General features: G+C 36.7%; 1 protein-coding gene across 1 annotated transcript in view; it reads right to left on the bottom strand.

Annotated features, from left to right (window-relative positions):
- The window catches only part of OTOG (otogelin), a 97,514-nt gene that overhangs the window by 65,567 nt on the left and 15,081 nt on the right, over positions 1 to 16,866 (bottom strand). The window contains exons 14-22 of the mRNA XM_027651289.1: positions 16,259 to 16,305; positions 15,458 to 15,603; positions 9,578 to 9,710; positions 8,419 to 8,596; positions 6,498 to 6,622; positions 4,396 to 4,608; positions 2,650 to 2,815; positions 2,062 to 2,136; positions 61 to 104 (exon numbers count right to left, since the gene is read on the bottom strand). Coding sequence (XP_027507090.1) covers positions 61 to 104; positions 2,062 to 2,136; positions 2,650 to 2,815; positions 4,396 to 4,608; positions 6,498 to 6,622; positions 8,419 to 8,596; positions 9,578 to 9,710; positions 15,458 to 15,603; positions 16,259 to 16,305 — 1,127 coding nt within the window. The remainder of the gene's footprint in view (positions 1 to 60; positions 105 to 2,061; positions 2,137 to 2,649; positions 2,816 to 4,395; positions 4,609 to 6,497; positions 6,623 to 8,418; positions 8,597 to 9,577; positions 9,711 to 15,457; positions 15,604 to 16,258; positions 16,306 to 16,866) is intronic.

Raw genomic sequence — 16,866 nt, 5'->3', positions numbered from 1 at the left:
GGGATTGGAGAATATGTATTCATTGGACTTGAAGTATCTTTTACCTCTCTCTTCACTCACCTATTATGTTGTTATCACAATTCATTACTCCATCACTGCAATGGCTGCAATAAAAATATACAGAGATGTAATGAGAGCCGGGAAGATCTGAAATATTAATATTTTCTATTTAATAATGAAGCATGCAGTATAAGTCATTAAAAAGTAACTGTATAAATGTTTGCACTGAATATTAGAACAGTGGATAAGTTACACTTCAAACTTTTGCTTTATACATAACATTATTACGAGTCAGGATAGCTTGCTTGACAACAAAATACATACAGAAATATACCACTACACTGCTCCCTAAATATCAATGCAGTAATAATAAACCAAGCCATGAACTTAAAAAAATTGTTATTATCTGAAACAAAAATGCAAGGAGCAATAGCAACAAAACCAAACCCTAAACACACATATGCATAGGATACAGCTCTGGGTATGTACTCATGTATGAAAATTCTTAACATGTCATTTTTCTCACCATAATCATAGAACTCGGTTGAAAAGCAAGCTACTAGTTTAGGTGAAAATCTTGATGACACCAATAGTTCTTAAGTTATCCCACAGCTGAAGGCAAAACCCCCATGTTGAATATAATAAAATCAAAAGTTATTATATCTGCAACAATATTTTGTACTAGAGTGACTTTTACCCAAGCACAACATAGTAACAGCAGATCAGTAACTTGTTCTTCTCTCAACCACTCCTAGCATGAATCACAAACAGGTATCTACTGGCAAATATCTGACAAGATCATGGATTTCCATCTCATTTATAACAAAATGAATGTTTCAATTACTTTAGTGTTACTGACTCACAAAAGGAAACAGTGAAGCAATTGCTAAATTTCATCCTCATGCTGCCTCAAAGTAATTTTGCTTCAGCAAAATGATAGGAACCTGAAATCACAGCCTACTGTGGCTATTATAAGAACCACATGGAACTACAGTTCATAATCAAAACCTAAACAATTTCAAAGAATTCCAAGCTAATCAAATATTCAAAATAAAATTTTTCAGTTACTTTATCATATAAAGTTGTAGCATGTTTACCCACTCACATATGCAGAATACCACACAGACAGGAACAGACAAAACATTTTTCCCCCTATACGAAACAGTTCAAAACTGCAGAAAACTCAACCCTAACAAGATACTCTATGTAGGGAAGCACTGAGAAACCTAAACTGACAGCTCCTGTCTAATGGAAGCCAAAATGGTCCAGTACTTTTACAAAATGGTAGCAGCTCTGGTTGCAACTCGTTGTCAGGGAAAACTGAAGCAGTACTGGCTTCATTTCATGTCCTGTGCTTCACCAGAGAACCTGAGTCCATGAACTCCAGCACTATTCTTTCATTCTTTGCAACGGCTGAGACATCCCCAGTGTCCTTACAGCTAGTCAGCAGATTCAGAATCAAATTCTGCATGTGCCACAGCCATTTTGTAAATACTTTTGGAGTTTTGTTTGGACCTCAAAGCCCTGTAGGGAAAGTTCTCAAGGACTCCACAGTATAACCCAGGTGACAGGCAAAGCAGTACCGAAGGCAACACTGCACCCAGCCTTTGCACAGCCCCATATGCAGAACGGGCTGCCTGACACTCTCCAGGAAATCTGCCTTAAGGTAAAAATGAGCCAACTTGATGATTAAGATATAGATTTATAATGATCAGGATTTATGGACTGCTGATAAAAGTGAAAATGAGTGTAAGTGCCCCTACTGCAATTGGTGTCCGAAAATACCAAATCTCTTATATGGCCTTTAAAACAAACCAAAGTATTATGCTGATAATACTTGTGATATCCATCATAGACATTATTTGTTCTGTTCTGTTTTTAGTTAAGTTCTAAAGAACCTCTGTCAAATATGCCTAGAAAACAGGTGTACCTTTACTCTGTGTGTTTCATTAAAAAAAAAACAAATCAAAGAACAAAACCCCACATTCTAGCCAGAATGATTTGACAGAACTCTTAAAGTGATACCATTTAGTCAGGTGAAAACACAGTTTTGTATCTTACCATTTGCCTAAAGATGTCATAACATTTTCTCCAGGGGGATAGTCAATTCCTTGAAAATAACATGGGCATTCATTTCTGGAGCAGAGAAAAAACATGAAACTGATTAACCCAAACTGAACAAAGAAAAAAAAATTCTCACTGACATAATTGCTGTTCAAATTTCAATTGGTTGCTTTGTTGCTTTTGGTGAGGATTTTTTTTTTGGTTGGTTGGGTGTTTTGCAGTTGGTTGGGTTTTTTTAAAAACCAAGAAATTGGTCTCAATACTGCCACATAACTCAAGCACATCCAAATCAAATCAGTAAGAAAGTAGAACGTTATGTTTCCAATCTTTCATATACCAAAAAAAATCAGACAAAACGTAACAACTAGTGTTGATGATGTTGAACGAGTGTCCATATTATAGAAGAGCTATTTTTTAAGCAATACAGACATCAGTTCTGTATCATTCTAAGACTCTGACAAGTTTACAGATGCATGTCTACATGCATGTTTATTACATTACATGTTTATTAGCTTTTCACTCTGACATGCAAATGCAGTGGTCTAAAAGAGCAAGTGTGACTATGAGAACCACAGCTTTACCTACCTCTGTACACATCGTTCAGTCTTGGAATTCAAATACATTCCAGAGGGACAAGCACAGCCTTCAACACAATCACTGCTGCATGTCTCTGGCACAGACAGTGCTTGGCAGGTTCTGCCACAGGTAGATACACAAGTACTGTACTCCTTTGTATCTTCACATGAAAGAGCTGTCCAAATGAAATGAGTCTCTCAAATTACGGTGCAAGAGACTCAAGGACCTCCCAACACTTTTCTGATAAACATCTCCATTCTTTCATTCCCAATCACATTAAATTCCACTAAAATTGCTATCTTGGCACTATGTGGTGTACACTACACAGATGTAAATCCACAGTAATAACAAGTGCGATGAGCCTGTGCAGTTAATCCAGATTTACACTGGGGAAACTGAACAACTGAAGCCTTTTTGCCTCTTAACTCTGAAAATGCTTGGCCCTTGTGCATGGGAAACCCAGAGCATCTTAAATAAACTGTTGAAAGCAATACATAAAAGGTATATACTTTGCAGATGTTGCACAATACCATCTTAAACTTTCTTTTATATATCTTTATCTATCTATATATATGTCTCCTACGCTACTAGAAAAAAAATCTGAAGTTCTTGAAATACAAAAAAGATTCACATATTTTAAACCCTAGAATCATGAATTTTAGAATATATTACAGGAAAACTATACTTGCTTCTAGAAAAGTAAAATAAAATCAAATGGTTCGAATGACTCATTCAGTCATAGTGGGCATGGCCATTCATGCCAATATGAATGCAAGCAAGTCAGTTTTTCAGATATACATACAGAAACTTAAACTGGATCAACCTTCCTATATCGTCTTTATCATGCATTACAACATGGATAATGCTGTGACGTGATGTAATGATGTGATGACAATTACTAGATCTTAAATTCATGAATGTTCCTTAGAAAAGCCTTGTTAATAGAGCCAAACCTACTGAAACATCAGGGGTACCAGTTTCGGGTTGTTTTATAGGGTTTCCAATTCTATAATTTTTAAGAAATGTACGTGAGGGCACTACATGTCCTATCAATATCTTTTGCATCACTACAGGTTAATATAAATGAAAAAACTTAATATTATCCCACTCCTCTACTTGTAAGGCTTTATAAAGCTGTCACCTTTGGCTACCTTTATAATATTTATATTCTTCTATTCATCTTAAACTACATGTCAACAATACCAATTTTCAACATTCACTTAAGCACTCTGTGTATTTCAGCGCCACTGACACTAAGAGTGTAAGCTAAGACAGACTGTCAGACAGCAGTCAGTTGGCAGTAATCCAATTAAAACTGCTAAACACATTACCATCATTTTTCACCTCATTCATTTAAAGAATTAGATAAACCTAGCACCTATGAAGAAACTAATAAATCTATATATGCAGCTCATGAATAATATATACATGGTATGAGATACACAATGGCATATAAGAGATTCAGATTTATTTTAAATTCTGTGTATATTTTAAGCCCTCCAACTACTTAAAAATAAAATCTTTGCAATGTTTCAAACCAAGAACTAAAGAAAGCAAACTGTAAAGGAGCAATCCTCTAAGAACACTGGTACTAAATTCTGTCCAGACAAAAAAGAACCTTGTCCTGTGTGCAAAAGATCATGCTGGGATTAATCCTCTCCTCATTTAAAAGATTATATTAATTTTATTTTCCAAATGTCATTCTAAAGTCCTCCAACAGTAACTATTTAAGACTAGAAGTGAAAGGAAACTCACCACATTCTGGGACAGCTCCTCTGAAATCTATTACAACTCCGAACCTTCGGCAATGATGAGCATAATGGGCCAGAGCAGAGCAAAAACAAGTCTGTCCACATTTGCAAGTGTCTCTTCTGCACTGCTCAAAATAGGGAACAGGACTCAAATAGGGGTAGCATGGAGCAAAAAGATCTTTCGTAAGGATGCTACAAGCTTCCGCTGCATAAGAGGCTACACAAATAACAGATTAAACACTGTTTCAGTGAAGGAGTTTAAAAAGACTTGGAACAAAAAGTGTTTTCTATACAATGCAACTGGTCATGGTTATATACTTCTGTTACGTAATCTTTTTATCTTTGATATCTATACAACTGTACAGTAGGAAAAAAAAGCTGCTCATAGTGTTGAGCTTGTTCTTGGTATGATTTTAAGGTATTCAGAAAACTTTACAATATGCAGGCAGTGCCTAGAGTCAAGTCATAGAATCATAGAATCATAGAATAGATTGGGTTGGAAAAGACCTCCAAGATCATCAAGTCCAACCCCTGATCCAACTCCAATTACTATATCATGGCACTAAGGGCCACATCCAATCTCTTTTTAAAAACCTCTAGGGATGGTGAATCCACCACCTCTCTGGGTAGGCCGTTCCAATGCCTGATAACCCTCTCTGTAAAGAATTTCTTCCTAACATCTAACCTAAACCTCCCCTGGCAGAGCTTGAGCCCATGTCCCCTTGTCCTATTGTTGGTTGCCTGGGAGAAGAGACCAACCCCCACCTGGCTATAACCTCCCTTCAGGTAGTTGAAGAGAGTGATGAGGTCGCCTCTAAGCCTTCTCTTCTCCAGACTGAACAACCCCAGCTCCCTCAGCCTCTCCTCATAGGACTTCTACCTTTAAACTGATTCATGGAGTTGAGTTAGGCAACAGGTGCTATAAACTAACCAGTGCCTTTGGAGAACACATATTTCATTACACATCACTTTAGCTCAAGTCCATCACTTTAGCTTAAGTCATTCCCAATAAATACTTCAATAGGTCAGTATTGTAAAAAATAATCTATTACCCATTGCTTTAGTTGCCTAAGGCTGCATCCAGCACCAGAGTTGCTGGCTTGTCACACAGGAGAGCAAGAGCAGTATCAAATAGCTGTGTAAGAAGCTCCAAACACAGCACTCACCTGAATATCTCAATTCTGAATGAATTAAATAGTTGTGCAATAGTGGTTAAAATAAATAATATGCTATATTAGCATACTAATAAAGAGATAAATTTACCACCAAAAAGAGCATAATGTATAAACTAGGACTTCAAAATCCCTTTTCCAGAATTTCTGACTTCCTATACAGGCTAATTCTTTCTACATTCACATCCAAACCCGTTACAAAGAATACAGCTTCTTAATACTGCCTACTGTATAAATACTCAAAAGACAGATGCTGTTTTAGCAAGAGGCATGATGATTCCCTAGCACTGCTGAAAGTACAGGTAAACCCTTAACATTTCACCTTTACGTCTCAACAAGTGTGTAGAGACGAAGACAAGATGTGGTAGGAACTGTGAAATGGATATAATTGACAATCAAAAAAGTTCATCATTATTAAAGGATGACTTAGTGACCATCTGTGGTCTTCATGGCATCAGTCACTAGCATATTTCCCCAACTGGACCCTTTTAGCTGAATCTAAAGACTGTCAGTGCATCAGCACTTTTCTCCTACTCATCCTCTTCAATAGTAGACAACTAAATCAAACATTTAATTTTTTCACTATTTTCAAAAGAGAATGCTGCAATAGTTTTCAGTTTCCATCTTAACTTGCAGCATCACCAATACTAGACAACACCATCAACCTTTAATGCATGTCTAACTTAATAAAGCATAACTGAAAACCAGAAATAAAAAGGGGGTATTTCAAGTGCTTCTGCAAGTATCTCAAAATCCTTAAACAACACACAGTATGATTTCTTAGGGGATTGAATTCACCATATGCTACCTGTAAGTAATAATTATTTCAGTGGGTAGGACTGGTTATTACTTTACCTGATCCAACTAGGAAAATGGGCACAGATGTACTAAGTAGAAAGTAATCTGTCAATAACAATTGGCCTTCACTGCCCACCTGCCTGCAGATGAATATCACAGGGATCCATTTGTGAACTATCATGCACAACAATGCACGCCGATGAAGTCTTCCACGTGTTTCCAAACAGCTCTGGAGTGCTTTCAGTTACTCCAACTGGAGATCTTTCACAAAACAGAGTTCAGTCAGAAAAGCTACAATGAATGTACAGAATGGTCTCAGTTCTACCATGTCGATTCAAGTTCCCCTTGCACTGCTCCACATTCTCATGCTCTCTCCTCTAAAGCACTGTCAGCTTAAGTTTCAGAACTCTTCTTTCTTTCCAGGCAAAGGCCCAGGGAGGAAAGACAACATGTGAACTAGAGCTGTTAGATGCCTTTTACTGGAGGAAAGATCAAAATAGACCAAGTTCTGTTTTTATAAGAGAGAAGGAGGGCACACCACTGTCCTGACAGTCTGCACTCTCTTATTCCTACTTTTGCTTCCTCAGTGATATCTGATCCATTTTTCTCTATCCTCTACCTATATTTTCCTGTCTGTTTCTGGGTAGCTGTATTTCCATGCTCTTTATTCTCTGCAAGGAAGAGGAAGGGAAAGAAAGATAAGCATTCAGAAATATAACTACAAAAGCAAATTAATAGATATCCCGGAGGCCCAGGTAATTAGAGGGGCAATAGAAGCTGAATGATAAAGACTTTGATCTAAGTAACCAAGGCAGGTTGTACAGGGAGAACGATCAAAACTGTGCATTTAAATATGGTGTGTTTCAGTCTAGGGAAAAGAGTGCCTTAGGCACACAATCAGTAGTACTTCTGCCAGTAAAATAGCTGGGTGTGGAGGTGTTGCAAAACACACTACTGTCTATGACAAGTCTCCCAAATCTAGCATGGATCATGTTTTTTTGTACACAAATCAAAATGCTTGTACACCATAGTCTGTGTCATGTCTCAGCACAATTCATAACTTCCCAAGTTTAAGGACTTCTTTTTGCAAATACCAAACTATTGAAAAACTTCTCACTTATATGAGAACAATCCAAAGACTGTCATCAAAAACACACTACCAAACTACTTGTCAAAGAGAAATATTTTAAGTAGTTTTACATAAATAATCTCTTTATTGAGATCTTGTCTATATATTTCCTAGTCTCATTATAAATAATATTCTGATAATACTTTTTAATCAGTAAGATAGATTTGTTCAAAACTCCACTGGCATATTTGTGTGTGTATGCATGTTTCCAAATGGGAACTATAATGGAAAGTTTTTTAATTTTTCAACTACTCTTGATTTAGAAAAAACCCAACTGTTTTGAGAGAAAAAAGTTCTCCTACTCTTTCTTTTCCTATACTGGTAAAAGAAACATTCTGTCATGCTCTACATTCCTGTTCTTTCTTCTCCTATCTGGCTGCTCTAATCCCTCAGAAGCCAATTTGCTCTCCAGTATCTCTGAGAAATATGTTGCAAAGAAGCTGGACAAACAGTAATCTTGACTATAGTGCTCAGGCAGCTCTGACCACCTTTCACTGCATCACAACCAAAAGAAGTTCAGGCAACAGCCAACTCCTGTTGCAGACCTGCAGGCACTGAACAATGGAGGCTCTGTCAGAGGCAGCAGGTTAGAAATTGCAACAGAAAACAGGAGAGGCTTGCAGGGAGGCAGAAAGTTCCTTATGTAGGTCACTTCATATTTCAGACAAAACCTTTCCGATAAATTAGCCCTTGAGCACCTTACATATTTCACTGTATTTTTATATTAGAATATTTAAAGTAAAACCTGGCTTGATATCATGCAGCTTTTCTGTTAGCAAACTAAAGCCTACCATCTATCTCACTAATGGAAAACTGCAAAATAAATTATTCTTGCCATCTACCCATTCAGTTTCAATACACACTTGATCTATCACTAACTGTAGATATTCATATACTGGAAAAATAGAAATCTTGCAGCTATTCATACAAAAAATCATCCTCTGTATTCCCATTGAAGGTTCCACAAAGGCCCGTGGTATCGTCCTTCCACCGTTCATCCACTTGAAGGTAAAGCCTCAGTCCTTCTCTGTCGTACAGGATCTGTAATCCAATGTGTGTCTTTACTTGCAGAAATACAGAGGACAGTTTCCGTATTTCAAATAATTCTGGTGAGTAAAAACAGATAGTTGAAAGGCAAAAGAAACCTGTTTGTAATTTACATTTTGTTTCTTGTCATTTCACTGGTTTTGGTTCATATAATTTTTATCTAGAGTTGCGTTTTTTCTTATTAAGACCCTATTGTCCCCTAATCATTGGTTTCTCATGCAAGGTTACACTGATTCAAACTTTTAAGAAGAAAACAAGAAACTTGTGAGAGTCACCATTTTTTTAAAATGCATCCAGAGTCCACTGAAATGTTCATGAAAGTAAACTAAATTAAATCAATTTAAAGATACAAACACTGCAGACCACTTCTTGTAGACAAAGTAATCCTAACACCAGGCACATGCTTCCTATATTAAAGCCTATACATTTTTGTGAAATGCACAAAGACCCAAGGTCTTGCAGACATCAAATGTACTAATGATTTCATTAAAAAGCTCTCATTAAAGCTAACGCTAAATCTCACAGAACACAGTCACATATTCATAAGTAGAATAACAGATATCTTTGAGAGGGAGAGATTTAAAAACTAAAAGGAAAAAAAAAGGACCAAAATAAATTTTTCATCTGAAAATCTGTAGTTTATCTGTAAGGGGCAAGAGGGTTCCTTTCACCTACATTTACTTGAGTTGCTTACCAAAAAGGGAAAAAGAGATTATTCAGTTCAAGAATCAGAAAAAATAATTCCCCCTCAGAAAAGAACTAACCAACCTTGCAAGTGTAAGGGGTGGCATGTGGACTTGTTAAAACAAACACAATCTTAACCTAAGAGTCACCAGCCCAACACAGCTAATGTACAACTCCTATTATGTAAAAAGTATGCCAGCAGTTAATTGGCAAAACATTCATAAAAAATTAACAACATTAATACTAAACTATGCCATTTAACTTCAGTATGTTAGCAATATTGAGAGTAAACAAATATCAATAAAATATTTCTTCAGTGTTTGATAAGAATTATATGCTTATATATAATTCCTTACCATCTGCATAAGGTAGGTTAATTTTGTATTGGTCATATATCAAAACATCTCCTGAATGAGTCAGAGTCACTTGCCTCTTGGGATCCTGCTTAAGAATAAGGCTGACTGATTGGATACATGATCCATCCTGGTTCTACAAGAAAGAGGAAAACAAACAAGTAAAGGTATACTTAGTGGGGATTGAAAAATTTTAAGTTATACCTTCCTTCTTAGCAGAGTGCACTTGTAAAACATACAGCTTTACAGCTAAGTAAGAAAATGTAGTATTTTGAATGATTTCTCATATAGGTTTAACAATAACTCTAACCTGCAATGCAAATACAGCTCAAAAGTGGGATTTGTAAAGAGAAACAGAAACAATTCTCACATAGCTTAGTACCAAGACACCTGCAATTCATGGAACCCCCTGATTAAAGACCCACTGAGGCTGAATTACTGCTCACAAACAAGGCTGCATTATCTGTATTTCAGTGCACTGAAATCCAAGTCTCTACTTTAAAGTGTTCTAATATACTCAGGTCCTTTTAAAGTATTTTTAAGATGCAAAATTCTTTTGAAGGCAAACAATAATGAAAGACAGAAGTATCTTGTGAATCATTATTTAAAACAGCATATAAGTTGATTATTTCTGAGAGGAGTCGTGGCGTATGTTCATAAGCTCCATGGATGAATACTGGTGAAAGAAAGGCAGCATCGTGGAGCGTACAATTACACAACATCCAACAGGCCTGACTTGTTTATTGTTACTACCATTTACTACCATGTTTATTCTCATTTTCATTTCACAATAGATTAACAGATTTTTCTTAAAAGAATTAATTTGATCACTACTTAATTTTTTAAAAAGAAAAATGTTCTATCACAGAGAATCAGGCACAGAGGTGGATTGAGAGATGACTTGAACTATACCATATAAGCATTCTGTAACTGACCTTGCTACATGTTGAAAGATATCATAATTCCAGTCCGCATTCTACTTTCTCCTTGCTCTAGGAAAAAATTAGGTTTCTGCCACTCCTGCTACCCTCAAATCTCTCTACTATAGCTTCTGAGACATCAGCTTATTTACACAGGCTTGGTGTAGCTGGATAAAGCTGAGAGACTGTCCATTCCCTGCCATCTACAGACAAAATGGGGAAGCACTCAACTGCTGTTTCTTCTGTTCAGCCTCCTTCCCTGCAAGACCTTGTAAACATTCAACAGGTATTCAAGAACAATGACAAAAATTGGGTCTGGTCATTTTGGTCACACTATTTGTTCATTTTACTCTCATCTCAATTATGCATCTTCAACATCTCATAATGTCATAACAAAAATATCTCTATTATTAACACCATTTTCAGCACAACCCCCAAACAGTCTCATATACCAGAACATGTCTGAAATGACTTGGTCAAAGAGCAGTCTAGGTCTCACTGCAGAAAATTTCCCATTGATTGGATCTGGAACAGTGCTGCAGTCCAGAAATGTTCAGCACAGGTATGGGAGGTTGCATTGTTCAGCTCCACTGCCTTCAGTGAAGGCGTAACTAATGGTGAAACTGTGAAATTTTAACAATCTTCAGTGCTGAAAGAGGCACTGAAACAGATACAGTTAAAATGACCTTTGGACAGTTGCACAAACAGCAAAATTATACAGTGAATAGCACCATTCACAGAGCAAAGAGATTACAACGCTCAGTTCACGGATTTACACTTTTATTCAACTCTTGACTTTCACTGGGACTTGTCTAATACAGGGCAAACGTTGCCCTGCTTGATGAAAACCATTACTAGAGCTGCAAGGATCTCTGAACGCTACCACGTGGATTTCACAGATGCTGAACTAGCAAAGAGATCATTTGTCAGCTCTTCAAGTACCATGGACACATAAATACACACAGTAGTATGCAAAGATTAAAAACTACATGCAGAATTTCCCTGTCTCTAGAGACTAATTCAAAAGTGATCTTTCACCAACAGCTGAAATGATAAAATGAAACTAGCAAATTATAAAAATAACTAGCACTATTTCATCAGCTCAACCAGCTCCTCTGGACTGACAGTGAAGACAGGCATCTCTTTTGTGAAGTCAAGCCTTGTAGTGTATCTTGCTTTCTTGCCTCTACTTAAGAAATTAGGTTTCTGTGCATTTTATTCAGAAACAATGGTTATATACTGATGACACAGTTGGCTTTTTAAGAAGTTGAAGATAAAAGGATGGCAGGTGACATGCATAGGAGATCAGAGCCAAGGAAACAACCCTCCACAGTATATACATTATTACAGGATATCAACAAAAGCTTTATTATTCCTTCGTGCTGAAACTGAAGGAGAAATTCAGCCTGACAATTGTTCTCTGTTCCAATGAACTGTTTCTTTCACAGCACTGTCCCTGCCAGCTTTCAGCAGGTGTTTTCACAGGAATGGCCATTTCTCTCACTAGACACTTTAAAAAAAAAAAAATCTATATTCAGAAGACCTTCTCATCATACAAACTACAAAGCCAGCGAGGTCGTCACCTGAAACTCAGATAAAGTTAAGCTGTGCTGATCACTTGACTGATTCTCCTTCCAAAAAGTGCTTAAACAAAATTTCACATCGTTTTCAAATAACTTGTTGCCTGATGACTGTTTATGTCACCAGCTCTAAGGCTTCAAATGACTGGATTCTTTGTGATTCAGAAAGCTAAAATCTCTCCAGGTATTTTCTTTCCACATTTTTTAATCTGCTTGAATAAGATGGGAGTGATAAGGCATTTTTAAAGAAGCACGTAAAATCTCAAACCATCAAGAAATATGAGATTCCACATTACAAATCTTTTAGCTTCCCATTTCAATTCATTAATTTTTATAAATGGGAAAAAAGATAATGGACAGTGCCTGGGGAACTGAAAAGCACTCTTCTGCCAAGTGGTACCAGCTAGTTGATAATTAGACACTCGAATAGCTGCACTGAAAAAAACCCACATTCTTGCCTTATACTACACAAACTGTTCTCACTACCCTCTTACCACTTGTAGACTGATAACTAAGTTAGCCCTGGAACATATCACATAATCCTCTGATCACTCATCTGACTGCTAACATCCAGAATGTTTCACCCAAACCTCTGTAAAGGTCTATACCATTAGGGACTGATCAGGTTACCTTTGTTAAAGGCTATGCAAAGTATGAAGCCCCACACGTAGTAAAAGGCAAGAGAATCTGTTTTTTCACCTACAAACCACTTCAACACAGAGACACCATTAAGCAGAGTTGCTAAGTCAGGGTGAAGAAGAAACCAGGAGTTACTACAAAGCACTTTGCAACCTCATCAGTACTGGAGAAAGCCAACTAACTCCATTTTCACTTTCCCCAGCAAAAAGTAATCACAACAACTAAACCAAAAGGCGCAATTCTGTCTGTTTTGCACACAGAATAACTGTTCTGTAGCACAAGAAATGAGACACATATTCATACCCCGCACATCACCACAAAAGGTGTTTGCTCCAGACCTCTGTTGTTCATTGATGGGATTTTCAACAGGTCAGGTTGGAAGGTTCCTCACTGTAGGCTTCTGCAAGAAGTCATTCAGCTCTCAACTCTCATTTGATAAAAGAGTTGCCCAGAGTGTTTCTCTGGAGATTTCCTTTGCTTTTCTTCAATTATATAGTACAGTTATACTATATACAACCAACCACCTTTGTCAAGCTTTTTGGACTCCATGAAATTCTGAGAATACGACACTGACTGAACAGATTTATGGCTATGTTTATGTTTTGTTTCAAAGCTCTTATTTTTATTTATTTTCTTCCAGATGATAGTAACTTAATCAGACCCTCAGGACTCCAAATTTAGCCCAGAATGAATGAATGAATTAATTAAAAAACCCCAATGAATTAATGAATTAATAAAATAAAAACAAGCTAAGCCAAATATGCACTTGAAGTGGGGAATTGTAACACTAACCAAATATATTGTATCTTGAAACACTCTCAATCTTCCCATAAACAGGAAATACTAGCAGGATCTCTAGATTCTTCCCAATCCAAAGAACAATGCATGCAGAGGTTAAAGCCTAGAAGTTCTTTTAATGTGCATGTCCTTGCCAAGATCTCATTTCACAGCCCCCACTGTAATGCTTCTACCTCAAACAGCTAGAGGCTATTAGAGCATTTTAAAGCAGCTGTATTTGCAACACAGGAATCCACTTTTTCAACGGTGGTAACTTCTAAGCCCTGTCACATATCTCACCTGGTGTCTTTACGTTTCCCCTAGGAACCATAGAAGAGACATTTACTTGAGGATCATCTAGTTGTAACATATATTTTGTCTCTATCCAGTTAAGCTATTTTTCTTGCCTCTCAACTTTTATCACTGAGATGAGGGGATTCCCTGCACTCAGTCTTCCATCTCTTATCTGGATCGCAAATACATAATTTCTAGTATAAAAAACTTGCCACTGCCACTTTCAATAAGAATTCTTTCTGCTTAAATGTATTTTCTGTCATACAGAGAAGTAGGATTTAGTGCAATGTGCCTTTAGATAAAGTGTAGTATGACAACTTATGCAACCATTTTTCTTCCCAAGGAAATCTCAAGTACATGAACAATATAAGCTGCAGAAAAGAGTGACCCTAATCATTAATGTAAAAGGACTTGCAGGATCATATATTTATTTAGAACACAAAAGTAAATTAATACAATGAAACACAAGTAGCTACCTCCACAGAAGTACAAAGTAATAGTACTAAATCTGATTTTATGTGAATTATATAACAATATAGGCCTAACATATAGTAAGTAGGTGGTCTAGAATTACAGCAATGTTATGTTTAAGGCAATATACACTTCAAATACCTGCACAGTTGCTTCTAAGTAAAAATCATTACAGAAGACCATTAGAGAAAGAAGAGAAATTTGGCCAAGATACAAAATCTTTTCCCTACTGCAAGTCCAGCAACTTAGTAAGTAGGCATCCACAGTGGCATCATGACCCTAATACAAATGTGGGTCAAATTCTGCCCTTACAAACACATGTAGAACTCAGCCAGTGAGAAAAGTCTGATTCCAGAAAATGGCTCAACTCAGTCAACTATGCTTTTCGTCCTATCAAGACTGTAATGAAAATGTAGTCAAAAATCTTACCAGTGTTCCATACCTCACACAGTTTTATAATACATGCTCAGAAATTCACATACACAACAAAGAAAAGAGAATAGGTCTTGGATATAAGACAGATTAAACATTTGGCAATTTCTATGTACAGTACCAGAAACCTTCAAATATAAAGTAGGAGCACCCTTAATATCACCTTTAGCAGCACCGCTAGTATCAGCTACCTACATACACATGGATGTTTGGTTAAAAACAACTGTAAAGGCTACCAGTTTAGCAACAGTAAGACAAATGCATTTATATAAACAAATCTGAGAGAGCTGCCCAAAAACCTAACCAAACGTTTTCATATCAACATAAGTAAAAGCAAATTTCAAGTTGCAAGAACAAAGACAAAAAAGAAATCTATATTGAAGACATAAAGTCATTCTTCCTTCAAGCAGTAATAAGCAGTAGTCTTTGTGCTGGTTGCAAGTTCAAAAAGATGTACTCAGAAAGCTCAAGAAAAGAAGTCATCATCCAGGGTGTGCTGCATGAACCCTCACATGCTATTGAATGACCTCAGTGAACAGTGAATCAGAGCACTAGCATATCTTCCCTATTACCCCAAGCAAACATGAGAAGTTATGTACAGACTTTCTCTGCTCTGTTGCTGTCCAACTACATCATTACAGAAAGTTGTTGCTACTATTTATTATATGCAGTTGCAGGCAGCTCGCTTGCCTTTTTTTTTTTTAATACTTTTTTCCCCAAATAATAGACCCTTCAAGACATAAACACTATAAGAAAATTCTAAGACTTACCTGTCCACAAGGAGCATTTTGCAAGGATACAGTAAATGCTCCAGATGTTCGGCTCTTGGCTAGAATATACTGGCAGGGAGCTTGGAAAGTGTATTTGCGCCCATCAAAGGTCATGAAATGAGTGTCTCCTGAAACCGAGCATTCAGCTGAGAAACACAATAAGTAATGCATTTAAGTATGCAGCAAAGACAGTGCACTCTCAACAGGTACTACTGCTGTAGGGTTTATACACTGTGATAATATTCTATAATTTATGAAATTATAGAATATTACAACCAGTCACTAGGAACATAGTTAAAGAGCTGAACCTTATCCTTGCTTTTGTAATGGGGTTTGTACCTGATGCCTGGCTGGGATACCTCAACATCTCTTCCCCCAAAAAGAAGCAATAGTATGTGTAATCCTTACATAGTGGGGATTTGATTTGTGGCTCTTAAAACTGATTTTCAGAAACATTAAGCACTCCCACGGTTAACTGATAAGCCAGCAATACTGAGTACAATAAATTAAACTTGCTGTAATGATGTCAAGTGAGGGTTGCAGTAGAAAATTTGGTTGAAGAAAATAAATGATCAGGTAGTGTCATCTACTCATGTAGAGACATTATGGTGATGTATGGGCTGCACTAAGCTGAAAGGCACATGCCTGCTATTTAGACCACTTTAATATTTAATCTACTTAGTCTGTAGATGCATTTATACGTAGATAGAAATAAAATGCAAATTACGTAATGAAATATCATAATGTTTTACCTCAAGAATTCAGTTATCAAAAAGTTAAGTATTCGAGACTTTCACATACCCGGACATGTAAGATTTGTACAGATCCACTTTCCTCCAATGCAGGTGCTGAAATCAAAACAAAAAGGTTTCAAACTTTTATTTTGTGAATTACATGCAGTTGTCCCTCAGTTGTTCTTCCTAGATTCATTCTCTGTGAAATGAGCACAAAGTGTCTTCCATCTTACAAAAGGGTACAGAGATATCACAGTCATTAGAACGCCTGCAAGCTGTGGCAAGAACTTGTCATGAAGATACAATAAGCTGAAATTTCATCCATGCATCCAGTAACACTTTCATTTATTTTTAGATCCTTAATAACCATTAAAAAAGTTAAGGAGTAATAAAAATGAGAAAAAAAAACACAAGCAATTTGAATCCTATGACTTAAAAGTAGAACTCTTGTGGAAAAAAAAGATGCGCATCTGCAAACTCATCCATTTTCTTCAATAAAGGTGATCCAACAAAAGGCACTTTCTCTTCCTATAGATTTTTCTTTCAAATGTATAAAATTACCTTAGAAATTCTCAAAAACATCAGCTTAGTGTCACATTTACATTAGGTTTCTTACGTCCAACTGAAATAGGCCTTGAAGAAGTTGTGTCTTATGACCACGAAAGGATGAAGTCC

The sequence above is a fragment of the Corapipo altera genome, unplaced genomic scaffold (genome assembly GCF_003945725.1).
Source record: "Corapipo altera isolate COAL_440 unplaced genomic scaffold, ASM394572v1 78, whole genome shotgun sequence".
In the NCBI taxonomy this organism is placed as follows: domain Eukaryota; kingdom Metazoa; phylum Chordata; class Aves; order Passeriformes; family Pipridae; genus Corapipo; species Corapipo altera.
Note: the sequence above shows the minus strand (reverse complement) of the source record. Positions and strands in the feature narration are given on the sequence as shown.